The sequence below is a fragment of the Emys orbicularis genome, chromosome 1 (assembly GCF_028017835.1).
Source record: "Emys orbicularis isolate rEmyOrb1 chromosome 1, rEmyOrb1.hap1, whole genome shotgun sequence".
Taxonomy (NCBI): domain Eukaryota; kingdom Metazoa; phylum Chordata; order Testudines; family Emydidae; genus Emys; species Emys orbicularis.
The window spans coordinates 310,037,242-310,052,959 of record NC_088683.1 but is presented as its reverse complement, the minus strand read 5'-3'; the positions used below and the strand labels follow the sequence as shown (position 1 = coordinate 310,052,959).

The following is a 15,718-nucleotide window of genomic DNA, read 5'->3' as shown; positions in this document are numbered from 1 at the left end:
AAATGCACTTTTTGAAAAGATGGAAGCGGAGCGTCTCCTCAGCAGGCTCCAAGCGCTCCTGTCAGACGGTCCCAGCGCCCTCGCCCCACTGGGCGGCTCCCGCCCCAAGGCTGGGAGCCGGGAGAGGAGCGAGTGGCCCGGATAGCCGGGGCAGCGCCGGAGGCGCGGAAGCTCCAGGGCAGGCGCTGCGGTTCAGACCTCCGCCGCCAGATGGCGCTGTCGCCGGCCTCTGCCGTTCGGTGCGGGGCCCGCTGCCGTCTCGCTGCTGCTGGCCGGGGCGGGTGGCTGCTCGGGCGCGGCGATGGCGGCGGGCGGGGAGCGGAGCAGCACGCGGGACAGGCTGCTGGCGGCGCTGGAGGATCTGGAGCTGCTGGCCAGGTACGCGCGCGCCCCCGGGCCGGCCGGACTCGTTGCGGCCTGACTCGCGCCGCCGCGTGGAGGAGCCGGTGGTTCCTGTATGGCGGGGCAGCGCCGAGAGGCCTGTGTGCAGATGGAGGTGGGGGGTGCCCTGGGGATGGGGGGAGTCCCTGTCCGCCGGGCGGCACGTGCCCCAGGGATGGGGGCTCTGTCCCGAGGACGGGGGGCCCTGCCCCACAAAGCCAGCAATCCAACTAGATTAACCAGAGAAAGGGTGGGGGTAACTGAAATCCCTTTCCCCGGGCATCGTCTTGAAATGTTGTTTCTTTATCTCCTTCCTGTGTGTAAAACTAACGTGCAGAATTCTGTGTCAGGTCTACATAGACTCAGGTCAGTGTCACATGAGCGTCTGTAAGAAAACAAGCGTTAAAGCGTGACTCGGGGGGGGGGGGGATTGTAATAAAGACGTGTTATTACCCGAATTACTAGTAATTAGATAGTTAAAAATGAAAAGTTTAAACGTGTGTTGCTCATATAATACTCTAAAGTATGTTAGACACTTTACAGACGTCTAAGACATTTCTTTGATTTGTAGCGCTTACAATATATAGACAACATGTAGACTAAGGACTGAGAGGAAGGGCTAGAACAAACTTTTTAAAAATCTTGTCTATTTTATTGATCCTTGTCCAAAGCCTTTTTGTTTGTTTTCTTTTAGTGTTCACAGTACAACTGTGCCTTATTTTCTGTATTGCCTTTCTGTGGTTTCTCTATTCGTTGGGGTAGTGTGCACATTAATTGGTCTGTGTAGACCCTGCTGGGGTGTGCACTAAAGTTTCCCTAGTGTACTTAATGAAGTACAATTTGAAACTAACCCTCAGCAACTCTTTCCTCCATTAACTCACGCATATACTTTTGGTGTTCTTTATTTTTCTTCTATCCACATCTCTCTTCCATGCCACAGAAATTTTTCCCACTTCTAGAGACATTAATTATTAATTCAAAGTTTGCTGATGCCAAAAGGTTGCAAGTAGTGTCCTTTGAGATAGTCTCTTTCCTTCCAGAGAAGCAGGGGCTTTCTATAAATTGCCTCCTCAAAGTAAGTTGGTAACCTAATGTATTTTCCTTTTTATGTGGATGGTTTAATCTTTGTATTTTTCTCTGTTGCTAGGGGTATGGAAATACACTGGTCAGTTTCACTTTTGTTTTTAGTCAGTTTCTTTTTCAGATTATAATGTTCTACCACAATATCTGGGTTGCAAGTGTTACAGGGAATGTCCTTGTATAAAACTATGCTTTCCATTTTGTATTTAATTATTTATTTTGGCCTCAGGTTCTATAAATGCTTGATTTTACAAACCTAAATTTTGGGCAAAATTTGACCTGAGATAATTGCTAAATTATTCTGAAACAAACATCTCAAGAGGAAGATACTTTTTTTTTTTTAATCAAGACAAACCATTCTGAACTTGTTCACTTCCTGCATAAATTTATTTGAAGTAACAAGGCCCCCATGCTGCAATCTGTGATCTGTCTGGGCACATCTAGCAGCCATGTGAAACCCATGCTGTCAGCTGCACACTTTATGGGAATAAGGGTCTGCCAACATGGATCAGATTGTAGGATCAGAGTCTACGTGAAACTATTATACAGAAATTGCCAGTCTGCTTAACTTTAACTGTTGCCTCATTCCCTTTATGAAAAGGTTACACTAAACATTTAAAAATTGTTCCTACCAAGATCAGATAATGATTAGGTTCTGTAAAGATGTAATTACAGAGTAATTATTCACACTCTTTTAAAAATGTAAACCAAATTTAAGTTGCTTTTAAAAAAAATACTATCCAAATTATGATTCATCTTGTTTGTTTATCACTAGGGCAAAATGGTTCTTGAAAACAATACAAAGACAGAATCTGAATAGAGCTAATATTTATCTGTTGGGAATTGTGTGGACATTCAAATTCAGGTTGATGACAAATAGGCAAAGTGTAGTTTTAAATCACCCAGTGATTGATACAATAAATGTGAAATGCTCATGTGCAAGGTAACTGCTTTAGTCTGATCTCTGGTTCATATGCATTGATGCAAATACTACACATTACTGCCTTCTTGACCTTTGTTTTCCCATAGATCCATATAGAAAGACTGTCAGTTCTGTGGTTAAACTCTTTGAATGAATGTTGTCACTTTCACTTAACATAAAGAAACATGCAAGATGGAGAACTGGCAACATTACATTTCCAGTCAAAATTTGTATATCCCACCCTCCAAACCCCTCGGTCTCAGCCCGGAGCATCCTCCTGCACCCCAAACCCCTCAGTCCCACCGAGCCCACACCCCCAGCCTGAGCTCTCACCCCCCCCGCACCCCAACCCTCTGCCCCAGCCCTGATCCCCCTCCTGCCCTCCGAACCCCTCGGTCTCAGCCCAGAGCACCCTCCTGCACCCGAAACCCCTCATCCCCAGCCTCACCCCAGAGCCCGCACCGCCAGCCAGAGCCCTCAATCCCCCCCATGCCCCTGCCCCAGCCCTGATCCCCCTCCAAACCCCTCAGTCCAATTCGGAGCACCCTCCTACACCCCAAACACCTCAGCCCCACCCCAGAGCCTGCACCCCCAGCCGGAGTCCCCCCTTTATCCCCCAACCCCCTGCCCCAGTCTGGAGCCCCCTCCCACACCCTGAACTCCTCATTTCTGGCTCCATCCCAGAGCCTTCACCCCCCTCCCGCACCCCAACCCCCAATTTTGTGAGCATTCATGGCCCACCATACAATTTCTATACCCAGATGTGGCCCTCAGAAAGTTTGCCCACCCATCTGCTAGAAAGATCCTTACTGTGATGTGGGGGTTCGGTAGCCCCCATTGTGTACATACCCTCTCTGAAGAGTCTCTGAGAGAGTGGATTCTTCTTGATGGGCCATCAACACATCAGGCTGGCCTCATGCAAATCTGTCTTGTCAATGCTAATTGCTCCTTTGTTGTCACTGAAAGGCTAGCTGTGAGAGTTTTCAGCTTACCACATACTTCAGTAACAAGCATATAGCAGGTTTCAGAGTAGCAGCCGTGTTAGTCTGTATCCTCAAAAATAACAGGAGTACTTGTGGCACCTTAGAGACTAACAAATTTATTAGAGCATAAGCTTTCGTGGGCTACAACCCACTTCTTCGGATGCATATGCTTATGCTTATGCTCTAATAAATTTGTTAGTCTCTAAGGTGCCACAAGTACTCCTGTTATTTTTAAGCATATAGCAGTACTTCATAACTTCACATACAGTGATAGAACATACAATTCAACAGGTTATTAATGTTCAGTAGATCAAGACTTTTTAAATGATACCTCACAAAGCCATGCATTGTACAAAACATACTATAATCTAATTGAGGGGTCACTTAGTTCACTGCTAACATTAACTGTGTGGAAGTTATTTACATCTGAATTGAGCTGCAGCCCCACTTCTCAGTGATCTGCTGAAGAACTGACTTAGGCTGTGTCTACATTGCTACTTTCAGCGCTAATACTTTAGTTGTTCAGGGGTGTGAAAAAACACCCTCGAGTGACAAAAGTTTTAGCACTGAAAAGCGCCTGTATAGACAGCGCTTTATTGCCGGTAGTCAGACTCCCGGCAATAAAGCTACCACTACTCGTTCAGGGAGTTTTTTTTTAACACCGGGAGAGTTCTCCCCCGGTGATAAAGCGTGTCTACACTGCCCACATTGCAGCGCTGCTGCCCTGTAACGTGGGCAGTGTAGACATACCCTTAGAGTAACTGACAAGGGTTCGCTAAACCCAGTTTCTGAAAGCCCAAGAAGTGTTACCAAATGGTTTTGAAATAAATGTGTATCTGAACATGAAATTGTTAGCTGAAGAGCCCCCATTACTTTCGGAAGGACTGATATTATCTGTCACTATTAGTTTAGAACTAGTTGTACTAGAAATACTGCCCCAGTCTATTATTTCTTCTCAGTTTAAGCTTGTTCACTGCTAACAATAGTACGGAATCTATTTGATTCTTTCTCTTCCACAGTTGTTCTTTAAGATGACTAATTTGAAAATTTTGGAGCCTGGTTGCTGTTTGTTCATCTCTTCTCTGAAGAAAGCTGAGATATTAGCCCATGCCTTGTTTTCCCCCTGGTCCTTCCATAGGTCTGTTGTAATGACCTTTTTGGCTAAGAAATAGTACTGTCCTGCCTCTGTAATGGTGAATAGTTTTGAATGGATCTTAATCTTTGAATAGGTTTCAGAGTAGCAGCCATGTTAGTCTGTATCCGCAAAAAGAACAGGAGTACTTGTGGCACCTTAGAGACTAACAAATTTATTAGAGCATAAGCTTTCGTGGGCTACAACCCACTTCTTCGGATGCATATAGAGTGAAACGTATATTGAGGAGATATATATATACACATACAGAGAGCATGAACAGGTGGGAGTTGTCTTACAAACTCTGAGAGGCCAATTAAGTAAGAGAGAAAAACTTTTGAAGTGATAATCAAGATAGCTCAGTACAGACAGTTTGATAAGAAGTGTGAGAATACTTACAAGGGGAGAGAGATTCAATGTTTGTAATGGCTCAGCCATTCCCAGTCCTTATTCAATCCTGAGTTGATTGTGTCTAGTTTGCATATCAATTCCAGCTCAGCAGTCTCTCCTTGGAGTCTGTTTTTGAAGTTTTTCTGTTGTAAGATAGCCACCCGCAGGTCTGTCATTGAATGGCCAGACAGGTTAAAGTGTTCTCCCACTGGTTTTTGAGTATTATGATTCCTGATGTCAGATTTGTGTCCATTAATTCTTTTGCGTAGAGACTGTCCGGTTTGGCCAATGTACATGGCAGAGGGGCATTGCTGGCACATGTTGGCATATATCACATTGGTAGATGTGCAGGTGAACGAACCCCTGATGGTATGGCTGATGTGATTAGGCCCTATGATGATGTCACTTGAATAGATATGTGGACAGAGTTGGCATCGGGCTTTGTTACAAGGATAGGTTCCTGGGTCAGTGTTTTTGTTCAGTGATGTGTGGTTGCTGGTGAGTATTTGCTTTAGGTTGGGGGGTTGTCTGTAAGCGAGGACAGGTCTGTCTCCCAAGATCTGTGAGAGTAAAGGATCATCTTTCAGGATAGGTTGTAGATCTCTGATGATGCGCTGGAGAGATTTTAGTTGGGGGCTGAAGGTGACAGCTAGTGGTGTTCTGTTATTTTCTTTGTTGGGCCTGTCTTGTAGGGGGTGACTTCTGGGTACTTGTCTGGCTCTGTCAATCTGTTTTTTCACTTCAGCAGGTGGGTATTGTAGTTTTAAGAATGCTTGATAGAGATCTTGTAGGTGCTTGTCTCTATCTGAGGGATTGGAGCAAATGCGGTTATATCTTAGAGCTTGGCTGTAGACAATGGATCGTGTGGTGTGTCCTGGATGGAAGCTGGAGGCATGTAGGTAAGTGTAGCGGTCAGTAGGTTTCCGGTATAGGGTGGTATTTATGTGACCATCGCTTATTAGCACAGTAGTGTCCAGGAAATGGACCGCTTGTGTGGATTGATCTAGGCTGAGGTTGATGGTGGGATGGAAATTATTGAAATCGTGGTGGAATTCCTCAAGGGCTTCTTTTCCATGGGTCCAGATGATGAAGATGTCATCAATGTAGCGCAAGTAGAGTAGGGGCGTTAGGGGACGAGAGCTAAGGAAGCGTTGTTCTAAGTCAGCCATAAAAATGTTGGCGTACTGTGGGGCCATGCGGGTACCCATAGCTGTGCCGCTGACTTGAAGGTATATATTGTCCCCAAATGTGAAATAGTTGTGGGTGAGGACAAAGTCACAAAGTTCAGCCACCAGGTTAGCTGTGACATTATCGGGGATACTGTTCCTGATAGCTTGTAGTCCATCTTTGTGTGGAATATTGGTGTAGAGGGCTTCTACGTCCATAGTGGCCAGGATGGTGTTTTCTGGAAGATCACTGATGGATTGTAGTTTCCTCAGGAAGTCAGTGGTGTCTCGAAGATAGCTAGGAGTGCTGGTAGCGTAGGGTCTGAGGAGAGAGTCCACATAACCAGACAAGCCTGATGTTAGGGTGCCAATGCCTGAGATGATGGGGCATCCAGGATTTCCAGGTTTATGGATCTTGGGTAGCAAATAGAATACCCCTGGTCGGGGTTCTAGGCATGTGTCTGTACAGATTTGTTCCTGTACTTTGTCAGGGAGTTTTTTTAGCAGATGGTGTAGTTTCTGTAGGTAATCCTCAGTGGGATCAGAGGATAATGGCCTGTAGAATGTGGTGTTAGAGAGCTGTCTAGCAGCCTCTTGGTCATATTCCAATTTATTCATGATGACGACAGCACCGCCTTTGTCAGCCTTTTTGATTATGATGTCAGGGTTGTTTCTGAATAGATACTCTCTTGCTTACTCTCCTCAGTTGGTAATTTATAGTTCTATTCCTATGGGATTGTACAGATGTAATTCTTTCTTGCCCTTCCCTATTTTGTGTAAAATTAAGGGTAGTGCTAGTGCGAGAATCATTGTATATGGTATTTTCTGGTCTTATTACTCCCCTTGCTTCTCTGTTTCTGAGCCTGCCACCACTTGTCAATATAGTTTATTGCTCATATCTCTTGAGGTCCTGCTTCTGGTTTGTCTGGACACTGGACTGTCTCTGGCCTTTGTCTGTGTCCTGCAGGATTTCTTTTAGTACCCAAACTTGATATGCCTGCATATGCTTCATAAGGAGCTTCAGGTGTTGTGTATTGTGTTAATTTCAAGTCTAAATGTAAAATTTTTAGCATCTGGATTTATCTGACTCTCATCATTCTATATACAGTTCTTGCTTGGCCCAATGAAGGTAACATTTCATATGTGATAAGTATTTATCCATGCAAATGTAGAATTCACGTAAGCTTTCCTCTAGAAGCTCAGAATCTTTAAAATATCTCTCCTATTTTCTCTGTTCAGCAGGTTTTGTTAGTGACAGTTAGAAACTGCTCCATTTAGAAACTGCTGCAACTCTCCTCTCTCCTTTTTCCAGGAACACCAAGAATGTTTGTTTCTCCTTAATATGTTGTCATCATCACTGAGCTTGGTAACAAATTGGTAATAGGATTCTTCTCTCTTGAGATGCTCCTGTGCTATGATTTTGGGTACCGTGGTGTTCTTTATTTTTCCTTTTATTAACCTTTTTTTTTTTTTTTTAGTGAATTCATATGTGCCTCTTAATGTATTTTCTGAAAGTCTTCCATCTCTCCAAGTAGCATAGTAAATCAGATTAGGACACTTCTCTGCCAACTAGGAACAGATGGAGTCCTTACAAATAAGGATTCATCTTCCATTTAGTGAGACATGGACCTATAACATCTCCTGCTAATATGCCATCCAACTAGTTACTCAGCGTTTCTGAGTCCGTCCTACCTACCTTTTATATACCACTGTTGATCTGCTGCAGTCTGGGGGGCTGAAGCATAAAATATGTTTGTTCTTTTAGCCATTCAGAGCTACTAGTTCTTTGAATGTATCCTTTGTTTTTATAAATAAGCTGATTTCTGATTTTTTAATTCAATTCAAATAATCAAGAGAGTCAGTCTCTAGAGTCAGTTTTTTTTACTGGAAATGTAATGTTACCAGGTCTTCATCTTGCACATTTCTTTTTGTTAAGTAAAGGTGACAACATTCATTCAAGGGATTTATTCACAGAATAGACTGACAAACTTTCTACATGGATCTGTGAGAAGATGAGGGTCATTTTTTTGTTCAGTTTATTCAACTTTTTGGTTTTGGTACAGTTTGTTTAAGAAAAACGTTATTGCCAAGTTCTGTGTTGACTTACCCTATGCAAATCCATTGGAGGTAGGATGTATAAATAGTATAGAATTTGGCCTCCTTTCAAGGTTACCCCAAAACTTTTAAAAGGTTCCATCAACACACTTGTGTAAATTAAATTAAATTAATGGAGATATCCCATCTCCTAGAACTGGAAGGGACCTTGAAAGGTCATCGAGTCCAGCCCCCTGCCTTCACTAGCAGGACCAAGTACTGATTTTGCCCCAGATCCCCAAGTGGCCCCCTCAAGGATTGAACTCACAACCCTGGGTTTAGCAGGCCAATGCTCAAACCACTGAGCTATCCCTCCCCCATATTCATTGAAGGAAATGGAATTTCACAGATTTGACTGACAGAACCTGGGTTCCTTTCTTCTCACACTCAGTTTGACCCTGAATTTAGGTTGATTGTGTAGAATTGGTAGTCTTAGTTGCAGACTGAGCACCTTTGATACGAAAATAGAGAGCCAGTAAACATGGACTTCACCTTAAATACAAACATTGTTAAACATGCTGCTGATTATTTTACCAGAAACATCCAGCTACCATCCAACTTTAAAGTTGCTGAATTTGTTGTTTTTTCTGATTTTTCTCTTTGAAAAGATGTACCATAGGAATGAGTGCAAATTTTGAATTTGCAGATAGTATTTTGTTTATATATAGATAGATATAGATACACACACACACACACACACACACTGCTATTCTTTATAAAAAAAAATCAAGGTAAAATTGTTCATGTGGCTGCCTGGTTAAAAAGGCTGAACTCCTATGACTTGCACGATTTATGTTGGGTTTCTATGAAACTTGGAACAGCAGCAGTGAAGGAAGAGAAGTTAAATGGTCATTTTTGTCTTGCAGTGAAGTCTGGTATTGAAATATTAGATGAGAGCCAAAATGAAACGAAAACAAAACAAAAAATCCCTCCATGTGAAAGCACCACAGATCAGTAATGGAAGAGCTGATGTGGTTGGAAAGGGGTCTGTCTGGATTGGGAGACTTAGGCCTTGTCTACACTGGCAAGTTTCTACGCAGTAAAGCAGCTTTCTGCACTGTAACCCCCGAGGTGTGCACACTGCCAAACCACATACTGCACATAAACTGTGCAGTTGCAGCGCTGTAAAAAAACCACCCCGATGAGAGGCGTACAGCTTTCTGTGCCGGGGCTACAGCGCCGCAGTGCCAGTGTAGACACCCTAGTCGATTACAGCGCTGCAATTGGCCTCTGGGAGGTGTCCCACAATGCCTGTTCTCGCCTCTCTGGTCATCAGTTTGAACTCTACTGCCCTGCCTTCAGGTGACCAACTGTGAGCCCCACCCCTTAAATGCCTTGGGAATTTTGAAAGTCTCCTTCCTGTTTGCTCAGTGATGTGTGCAGTGGTCTTAGCGCATCTTTCCAGGTGACCATTCCTGCTCCACGCACCAGGTGATCCCCCGCTTGGAGCAATGCCGAGCTGCTGGACCTCATCAGCATTTGTGGAGAGGAGGCTGTCCAGTCCCAGCTGCGCTCCAGCCGTAGGAATTATGATACCTACGGACAGATTTCACGATGCATGACAGAAAGGGGCCATGATCGGGACACACTGCAATGCAGGGTCAAAGTGAAGGAGCTGCGGAACGCCAACCGCAAGGCGTGGGAGGCAAACCGCTGCTCCGGGGCTGTGCCCACGAGCTGCCGGTTCTACAAAGAGCTGGACACGATACTCAGTGGCGACCATACCTCCACTGCAAAGGCCACTGTGGATACTTCGGTGGCTCGCATGCTAGTCAAGAGTGGACGGAGCCAGGAGGAGGAAATCTTGGATGAGGATGTGGAGGGAGAGGGGGATCCAGAGGCAGAGGACGACTCAGAGGTCAGAGATGCATACAGCCAGGAGCTCTTCTCTACCCCGGAGGAGGCTAGCCAGTCTCAGCAGTCGAAGCTTGGCGAAGCGCAAACAGGAGAGGAGGCCCCTGATAAATGGCTTTGATTTTGGGAATTGCTGAAGCGAGTTGTTGGGGACAGGAGGGTTGCAGAAAGCAGGCTTGTGTCGGTATAATGCACATACCACCACATGCCTAGTCTGAGCGGCGGAACAGGGTGTTGATTGACTCCCTCACTTCACGGGAATCTGCCTCAGAAATTTCCACGACACTCTCATGGAGATCCTGGGCAATCCACTGCCGCAAGTTCTTTGGCAGAGCTGCTTTGTTTCTTGCCCCATTAAGGATAACTTTCCCACTCCACTGTGCCATCATTGGGGGAAAGGTGGGGGGGACATTGCTACACACAGGCAAGCCACATAAGGCTCAGGGCAGAAGCCATAGTCTTGGAGAAGACTCTCCCTTGATTCCCTGCTCACCCTCAGCAGTGAGATATCTTCCATAATGAGCAAAGCCTGTGGAAAATGTGGGAACAATAATGATTATAAGCCTCCCCCACCCCCCAATACAGTGCTGGCTCTCCCCAAGAGGCACTTGCCCAGTGTACAGTATGGTCCTGGAACACTGATTTCCCCTGCCCCTGCGGTTACTCACCATTTTGAGGATCTTGTGGCTCATGTGTGCTTGCCTGGGGTCAGCCAGTTAGTGACATGTATGTGAATAGTGGCTGTGTTTTAAATCACTGAATCAGTGGTCTGTGTGTTGCAGACAGTACTGCTTCTGTAAAATGTTGCATTTTGGCTTCACAGATATGACCTTGGTAGCCCAGCCTCCCTCTTTGTTATCGCCGGCTGAACAGTTGCGCAGAATTAGAAAGCGGCCACGAAGAACTAAAGAGGACTTTCTGTGTGATATCATGATGCACTCTGCGGCCGAAAAACAAGAATTGAAGGAATTGCGGGACAGCGAGAAGAGGGACTGAAAGGAGAATGCAGCACGCCAGAATGAAGCCATGGAGCGGCTCTTAAAGGTTATGGAGCACCAAGCAGACACGCTCCAGGCGATACTAGCTCTTCAAACTGAGCAGCTCCGCGCCCCTCTCCCCTACAGCTGCTGTTGCAAAATTCTCCCATGCGCCCCCCAGACACGGCCAACACACTCTTATCAATCTCCTGGCTCCAGTCTGTAAGCGCTGCATTCCACTCCTGCCCTGTCACAGTCCAGCCCTGTGGACTCCCAGTACCCACTGCACTCAACACCCAACCTTCTGCAGTTTAGCCCTGCTGAAGTACAGCACCTGCTGCACTGTACTCCAAAGGACAAGGTTGCATATGATACTTGGACATACACAAATCTTTAACTGTCCCGGGATCCAACCTCCTCCTGGGGACACCCCGCCCCGTGCTGATGTGTTTTTTTTGTTTGTCTCTCTCCTCCAGTTGTTGTTTTTTAATAAAAGAATTGCTTTGGTTTGAAAGCAATGTTTATTCCATTAACTGAAAGCAAACAGAGCCCTGCAAAGCAACAGGCAATTTTCTTAAACCTTCACTGTGCAATCACAATCACCTCCTAGCATTACAAGCATTGCACTCCCGAGCATAGCAACAAATATTAGTGGCTTTCCGCTTCAAATTGCTGCCTGAAGGCATCCCTGATCCTTATGGTCCCGTGCTGTGCTCCCCTAATAGCCCTGGTCTCTGGCTGTTCAAATTCAGCCTCCAGGCGCTGACCCTCAGTGGTCCAGCCCTGAGTGAAGCTTTCACCCTTCCCTTCACAAATATTATGGTGCATACAGCACTCGGCTATAAGCATAGGAATATTTTCATTGGCCAGGTCCAACCTCCCAGATAGGCAGCACCAGCGGGCCTTTAAATGGCCAAAAGCACACTCAACAGTCATTCTGCACTTGCTCAGCCTGTTGTTGAACCACTCCTTGCTGCTGTCAAGGTTCCCCGTGTATGGCTTCATAAGCTACGGCATTAAAGGTAGGCAGGGTCTCCCAGGATCACAATGGGCATTTTGACTTCCCCTACGGTGATCTTCTGGTCCAGGAAGAAAGTCCCTGCTTGCAGCTTCTTGAACAGGCCAGTGTTCTGAAAGATGCATGTGTCATGCATCTTTCCGGACCAGCCTCCATTAATGTCCATGAAATGTCCGCGGTGATCCACAAGCACCTGGAGAACCATAGAGAAATACCCTTTCCAATTAATGTACTCGGTGGCTAGGTGGTCTGGTGCCAGAGTTGGAATATGTGTGCCATCTATCTCGCCCCCTTCCCCCCCCCCCCCCCCCCGGCTGCCCGCAGTTAGGGAAGCCCATTTGTGCACAGCCATCCACAATGTCACTCATGTTGCCCAGAGTCAAGGTCTTTCGGAGCAGGATGTGATTAATGGCCCTGCACACTTCTGTCAACACGAGTCCAACGGTCGACTTCCCCACTCTGAACTGGTTAGCGACTGTTTGGTAGCAGTCTGGAGTAGCCAGCTTCCACAGTGCAATCGCCACGCACTTCTCAAACGACAGAGCAACTCTCATTCTCGTGTTCTTGCGCCACAGGACTGGGGCAAACTCATCACACAGTCCCATGAACGTGGCTTTCCTCATCCGAAAGTTCTGCAGCCACTGCTAGTCATCCCAAGTGTGCATGACGATGTGATCCCACCAGTCAGTGCTTGTTACCTGAGCCCAAAAGCGGCGTTCCACTGTGGTCAGCATGTCTGTGAATGCCACAAGCAATCTCTTGTCATAGCTACTATGCGTGGTGAGATCAGTGTCACACTCCTCTTGCCTTTGTAGTTTAAGGAACAACTCCACTGCCACTTGTGACGTACTAGTAAGAGCGAGCAGCATATTGGTCAACAATGCGGGATCCATTCCTGCAGACCGAAGAGGCAGAGTGCGCAGTACACAAACCATTGAAAGATGGCGCCAAATGCAGACAGAAGCACAGGGATTGCTGGGATGCGAAGCAATGAATCATGGGGCATTGGGACAGGACCCAGGATGCCCCATGACCCCCTCCGCCTTCCCACAACTCTTAGTGGCAGAAGAGGAAGAGGTGCTCTGTGGGATAGCTGCCCAGAGTGCACCGCTCCCAATACCGATGCAAGTGACGCAAGTATGAACATGCTGTTTCGCAGGCAGCTGACAGTGTGAACACACAACAGCAGTTTCCCTTCAGCACTCTCTGAGTGGCGATGTAACTCTGCCAGTGTAGACATACCCTTAGAGTTGAGACTCCATTACTCATAAATAGCCTCCGGCTCAAATTGAGCCCATGATGGTAGACTGGAATTAACTGCCATTTTGGCTATTTAGTGATCTGAGAAATGAATTGATGGCAGGTCAGTTCTTATTGAATTCATACCCATGTCTTGTAAACCACCATAACAATTGGCATGTGGCTTGGCAGACTTGGAGATGCTAAGAACTGAGAATCTTATCGAGAGTCCATGGAAATCAATGGAAAGTCTTCCATTGATTTAATTGGGCTTTGGATTTGACGTGGTGTTTGTAAACACATTTCTTTACCTGTGTTACAATTTATGATTTTTAAGGTTGATGATGTCCCTTGGAACTCTTTCTGCTGGTGTCATACTTATGCTGAGAGGATGTCAGCCTGGCACCTTTCATAAACATAAATGTCACTTAAAATAACAGAAAGTACTTTTGAAATAGTCTTATTCACGTTCTTAAATTGAAAGCCCTGTGCCAAATTTTTTAAGTCCAAATTTACATCGATCTTTCCTCATATGTTTGTAAATTAGTTTTTTTATCAATAATAAAGATTTTGATACTTTTAGGTTTTTCAAGGGGTTGTCTTAAATACTGAAATATTTAAGATAAAAATTAAGGCTGTCAAGCGATTAAAAAAATTAATCGTGTGATTAATCACACTGTTAAAGAATAATGGAATCCATTTATTTAAATATTTTTGGATGTTTCCTACATTTTCAAATATATTGATTTCAATTACCACACAGAATACAAGGTATACAGTGCTCACTTTATATTATTATTTTTGATTACAAATATTTGCACAGTAAAAAACAAAATAAATAGTATATTTCAATTCACCTAATACAAGTACTGTAGTGCAATCTCTTTATCATGAAAGTTGAACTTACAAATGTAGAATTATGTACAAAATAATAACTGCACTCAAAAATAAAACACTGTAAAACTGAAGTCCACTCACTCCTACTTCTTGTTTAGCCAATCGCTCAGATAAACAAGTTTGTTTACATTTGCAGGAGATAATGCTGCCGCATCTTGTTTACAATGTCACCTGAAAGTGAGAATAGGTGTTTGCATGGCACTGTTGTAGCCCATGTTGCAAGATATTTACGTGTCAGATGCGCTAAAGATTTATACGTCCCTTCATGCTTCAACCACCCTTCCAGAGGACATGCGTCCATGCTGATAACTATCCAAAGCAGTGTGGACCGACGCATGTTCATTGTAATCATCTGAGTCAGATGTCACCAGCAGAAGATTGAGTTCCTTTTTTGGTGGTTCGGGTTCTGTAGTTTCCGCATTGAAGTGTTGCTCTTTTAAGACTTCTGAAAGCATGCTCCACACCTTGACCCTCTCAGACTTTGGAAGGCACTTCAGATTCTTAGACCTTGGGTCGAGTGCTGTAGCTATGTTTGGAAATCTCACATTGGTACCTCCTTTGCGTTTTGTCAAATCTGCAGTGAAAGTGTTCTTAAAATAAACAACTTGTACTGGGTCATCATCTGAGACTGCTATACCATGAAATATATGGCAGAATGCAGGTAAAACAGAGAAGGAGACATACAATTCTCCCCCAAGGAGTTCAGTCACAAATTTAATTAACACATTTTTTTTAACAAGCATCATCAGCATGGAAGCATGTTCTCTGGAATGGTGGCCAAAGCATGAAGGGGCATACGAATGTTTAGCATATCTGCTACATAAATACCTTGCAATGCCAGCTTTAAAAGTGCCATGTGAACGCCTGTTCTCGCTTTCAGGTGACATTGTAAATAATTTCATTAATGATCTGGATGATGGAATGGATTGCACCCTCAGCAAGTTTGCAGATGACACTAAGCTGGGAGGAGTAGTAGATACGCTGGAGAGTAGGGATAGGATACAGAGGGATCTAGACAAATTAGAGGATTGTGCCAAAAGAAATCTGATGAGGTTCAACAAGGACAAGTGCAGAGTCCTGCACTTAGGATGGAAGAATCCCATGCACTGCTACAGGTTGGGACCGACTGGCTAAGCGGCAGTTCTACAGAAAAGGACCTGGGATTACAGTGGACGAGAAGCTGGCTATGAGTCAACAGTGTGCCCTTGTTGCCAGGAAGGCTAACGGCATATTGGGCTGCATTAGTGAGCATTGCCAGAAGATCGAGGGAAGTGATTATTTCCCTCTATTTGGCGCTGGTGAGGCCACATCTGGAGTATTGCATCCAGTTTTGGGCCCCCCGCTACAGAAAGGATGTGGACAAATTGGAGTGAGTCCAGGCAATGAAAATGATTAGGGGGCTGGAGCACATGACTTATGAGGAGAGGCTGAGGGAACTAGGCTTATTTAGTCTTCAGAAAAGAAGAGTGAGGGGGGATTTGATAGCAGCCTTCAACTACCTTAAGGGGGGATCCAAAGAAGAGGGAGCTAGGCTGTTCTCAGTATTGGCAGATGACAGAACAAGGAGCAATGGTCTCAAGTTGCA

At 45.1% G+C, this 15,718-nt stretch overlaps 1 protein-coding gene across 1 annotated transcript in view; it reads left to right on the top strand.

The window, feature by feature from the left end:
- Positions 1-301: 301 nt before the first annotated feature.
- The window catches only part of MED4 (mediator complex subunit 4), a 32,743-nt gene continuing 17,326 nt past the window's right edge, over positions 302-15,718 (top strand). The window contains exon 1 of the mRNA XM_065397441.1: positions 302-378. Within this exon, the coding sequence (XP_065253513.1) occupies positions 302-378 (77 nt within the window). The remainder of the gene's footprint in view (positions 379-15,718) is intronic.